The 4,456-nt window shown below is 36.1% G+C and overlaps 1 protein-coding gene across 1 annotated transcript; it reads left to right on the top strand.

Annotated features, from left to right (window-relative positions):
- Nucleotides 1–256: 256 nt before the first annotated feature.
- Nucleotides 257–877, top strand: LOC105763192 (uncharacterized). The gene is made up of 3 exons (XM_012581324.1): nt 257–506; nt 648–719; nt 813–877. Exons 1-3 carry the CDS (start codon nt 257–259, stop codon nt 875–877), a joined length of 387 nt encoding a protein of 128 aa, XP_012436778.1.
- Nucleotides 878–4,456: the final 3,579 nt, after the last annotated feature.

Raw genomic sequence — 4,456 nt, 5'->3', positions numbered from 1 at the left:
ATCAGCTTCACCAGAACTAGAATATGCAAAATCTGATAAGGTAACTTCCGACCCAGTCAATTCTGATAAACTAACATCTTAGTTAAATGCAGAGAAACTGCCACAACAATTGAATTGTTGAGTTCAAATAAAAAATCCTCCACCACCCTACCCTCAAAGACTTCAGAAGCAGAAATAGGAAGTCCAGTTCAAGAAGTTCCTAGATTTACTCAAGCAACTTCACATGAACATCCTGTAAGTAGAAGCTTTTGAGTAGATGCCAAACTATGTTAAATTCATGAAAGATATCCTGTCCAAGAAACAGAGACTTAGAGAATTTGAGACAATAACTCTGACGAAGGAATGCAACGTATATCTACAAGATAAAATACCCTCAAAGATGAAGAACCCTGGATGTTTCACCATACCTTCCCATATTGGAGCATCTTATTGTGGTAAGGCATTGCGTGATTTGGGTGCGAGCATCAACTTGATGCCTATGTCCATATTCAGAAAATTGGGGATAGGTGAAGTTAGACCAATTACGGTTGTGCTTCAGTTAACAGATTGATCCTTAACACATCCGGAAGGAAAAATTGAGGTTGTATTGGTACATATAGAGAAATTTATTTTTCCTGCTGACTTTGTTGTTTTAAACTTTAAAGCAGATAAGGAGGTTCCAATCATCTTAGGAAGGCCTTTCCTAGAAATTAGAAGGACCCTTATTGATGTGCAGAGAGGTGAGTTTACCATGCATGTTCAAGACGACTAGGTAACGTTCAATTTTTTTAAATCCATGTGATTTCCTAACATAATTGATAAGTGTTCTGCAGTAACCGAGTTAGAAGAATTGGCTATAGAATGGGAACTCAATTATGTTGAGGACCCATTGGAATAAATCTTAATGTCAGATTCTCCAAGTGATGAGGAAGGGGAGGAATATTTTGCTTTGCTAAAATCTAATTGAAGGGGATTTAATACAATCCCATTTTGAATATTTGGAATTAGGGAGCAAAGATTATGTCCAACAAAAAGCGTTGATCAAAGAGCCACCTAAATTATAACTTAAGGTTCTTCCTTCACATTTGAAATATGTTTATTTAAGTGATGCCTCTACTTTGCCTGTGATTATTTTAGCTCAGCTAACTAAAGAGCAGGAAGAGAAACTCATTCTAGTGCTGAAACAATTTAAAAAGGCTATCGGATGGACCATAGTTGATATCCTAGGTATTAGTCCATCTGTGTACATGCACAAAATCATCCTAGAAGATGGTGAGAAAAAAGACTATTGATGGACAACAGAGACTGAACCCTATTATGAAGGATATGGTAAAGAAGGAAATCATTAAATGATTTGATGGAAATATTACTTACCCCATCTCAGACAATTTATGGGTAAATTCGGTCCAGTGTGTGCTAAAGAAAGGAGGCATTATGGTTGTGAAGAATGAAAACAACGAGTTAATACTGACCAGAATGGTTATGGGATGGAAATTTTGTATATATTACTGGAAATTGAACAAGGCAACTCGGAAAGATGATTTTTATTTTTCGTTCTTGAATCAAATGCTGGATAGACTCGCAAGGTGAGACTATTACTGTTTTCTTGATGGATACTCAGGGTACAACCAAATCACTGTAACATTGGAGGGTTAACACAAAATAATATTCACATGCACGTACAGTACATTTCACTTTAGATGTATGCCTTTTGTTTTATGTAATTATCCTGCTAAGTTTCAAATATGTATGATGACAATTTTTATTGACATGGTGGAAAAGTTTTTGGAAGTTTTTATGGACAATTTTTCAGTGTTCGGAGACACATACTGTGATTGCGTAGCCAGTCTAGCCAAAGTACTAAGGCGGTGCGAAGAAACAAACCTTGTACTCAACTGGGAAAAATGTCATTTCATGGCATGAGAAGGTATTGTTTTGGGGCACCGAATAACGAGATGAGGGATCGAGGTAGATAAAGCAAATGTACATGTCATTGAGAAACTCCCACCTCCAACATCTGTAAAGGGTGTTAGGAGCTTTTTGGGACATGTCAGATTCTATCGGAGACTTCTCCAAAATTGCTAAACTCTTATGCAAATTATTGGAGAAGGATACAACATTCAACTTTGATGAAGTATGTTTGAAAGCTTTCAATGATATGAAGAACCGATTGGTCTCAGCACCAATCATCATCACATCAGATTGGTAATTGACATTTGAATTAATGTGCGACGCAAGTGGCTTCGCGGTAGGAGCTGTGATGGGCCAGCAAAGGAACAAATTTTTTCATCCCATCTACTATGTAAGTTAGACTCTGACAGGAGCTCAGCTGAATTATATGGTACAAAAAAAAGAGTTACTTGCTATTGTTTTTTCTTTTGACAAGTTTCAATCTTATCCTATAGGTACCAAAGTGACTATTTATACGAATTATTCGACAATTAAATACGTACTTGCCAAGAAAGATGCTAAGTTGAAATTCATCTGATGGGTACTTCTACTTCACGAATTCGATCTAAAAATTCAAGATCGAAAAGGGGTAGAAAATCAAGTAGTAGGTTACTTATCCAGATTGGAGCCACAAGAAGGAACTTGTCCTCTTATACCATTCAGGAGGTATTTCCGGATGAGCACATACTTAAGGTAAATCATGTCCATAATACCCCTTGGTTTGCTGATTTTGCTAACTATTCAGCCTGTGGTTTGATGCTGCTTGAAAAGATGCATCAGTAAAGGAAAAAGTTTCTCCATAGTGTGGAGTACTATTTTTGGGAAGAGTCATACTTGTTCAAACAATTCGAAGATCAAATGATCAAGAGATGTGTAGCAGAAAATGAGGTAAATGAAATTTTATATTATTGTCATTCTGGTCCAAGTGGGGGACACTTTGGAGGTTCATGTACTGCAGAAAAAGTATTGCAAACTAGATTCTTTTGGCCAAATCCATTCAAAGGTGTGTATGCCTACGTGAAAAGTTGTGATCGATGCCAAAGGAGTGAAAACATAACCAATAGAAATGAGATGCCACAAACAAACATTATCGAGGTAGAATTATTTGATGTTTGGGGTATTAAATTTCTTGGTTAGTTTCCTCCTTTTGGTCACAGGTACATTCTAGTAGCAGTAGATTACGTATCTAAGTGGATTGAAGCTGAGACATACCCAACAAATGATGCCAAGGTAATGATGAAGTTTTTCCATAAACATGTGTTTGCAAGGCTTGGAATTCCTAAGGCTATCATCAGTGATGAGGGGTCCCATTTTGTGAACAAATGGTTGAAATGGTTGCTCAATAGACATGGAGTGAAGCACAAGGTTGCCACAACTTACCATCCATAAACAAATGGGAAAGGTGAATTAGTGAATAAAGAAATAAAATGTATACTCGGAAAGGTAGTTTGTCCAAACGGACAAGACTGGTCCAAGATACTGGATAATGCTTTATGGGCCTATAGGACAACATGCAAAACACTTTTAGAGATGTCTCCTTATCGGTTGATTTTTGGGAAATCCTGTCATTTGCCATTGGAGTTAGTGTTAGAGTATTCCCAAAGATCAATCATGAGATGGTTGTAATAACATACTTGATTTATCATGTTTATTAATATAAGGCGTTACCATTATTATTTCAGTTTCTTTTCTGTGTGTATAAATAAATTGTTTTATAATAATGTCTTGAGAATAATATGATTATTCTTAAAAGGTCCTTAGTCAAGTATTATTGTTGGATAGAACAACGATAATGCATTAAGACTAACATGTAGTTGATTGGTGATAAAGAGTTGTCATCGATATGGAGTGTCAGAATCGATGCATGAATATGTGTGCTAGAGAACAACATATTGGACTGACCCGTTATGAGTATGTTTCTTGGATTATTATGTAATTGTCACGACATTACTCATAGTGATTAATATGTATATGATCCTCAGACTTGAGATCATCATAATCCCAACATCGTGAGTTGTATATTTTGATACGATCAAACGTAATCAGTAATCGGTTGTTCTATAAAGGCTGATGTTGGATATACCACAATCTATGTAGAGGGATATGGTCGATCGATATAGGATAAGTCCCTCCTAAATAATGGGAGTAATATCTTAGGCCACTTGATTGAGTGAGACTAAAAATGCATGGCCATGCTCAAATAAGCTGATATGAGATGTCATACTTATTTGTATATCATAGTCTACTTAAGATATCAAGGAATATGGAATGGACTATACAAGTGTGACTATTCCATGACTTGTGTTCAATCCAGAGATAAAGGACTTAAGGATTAGTGCATGAAAAGATTAATCATAAAAAAAGGTTATGTCGAATCATTATTTCTTGTGACTTAGGTAGCAATGATGCATTGCTAGGTGCCACTCATTGTTTGTAACATTGGAATAGTTCTAACATTACTACTAACGTTACAAGAACCTATAGGGTCACACCCTATAGTTGAAACGAATGGAATAAAACATAATTG

Source organism: Gossypium raimondii, chromosome 7 (assembly GCF_025698545.1).
Source record: "Gossypium raimondii isolate GPD5lz chromosome 7, ASM2569854v1, whole genome shotgun sequence".
Taxonomy (NCBI): domain Eukaryota; kingdom Viridiplantae; phylum Streptophyta; class Magnoliopsida; order Malvales; family Malvaceae; genus Gossypium; species Gossypium raimondii.
Note: the sequence above shows the minus strand (reverse complement) of the source record. Positions and strands in the feature narration are given on the sequence as shown.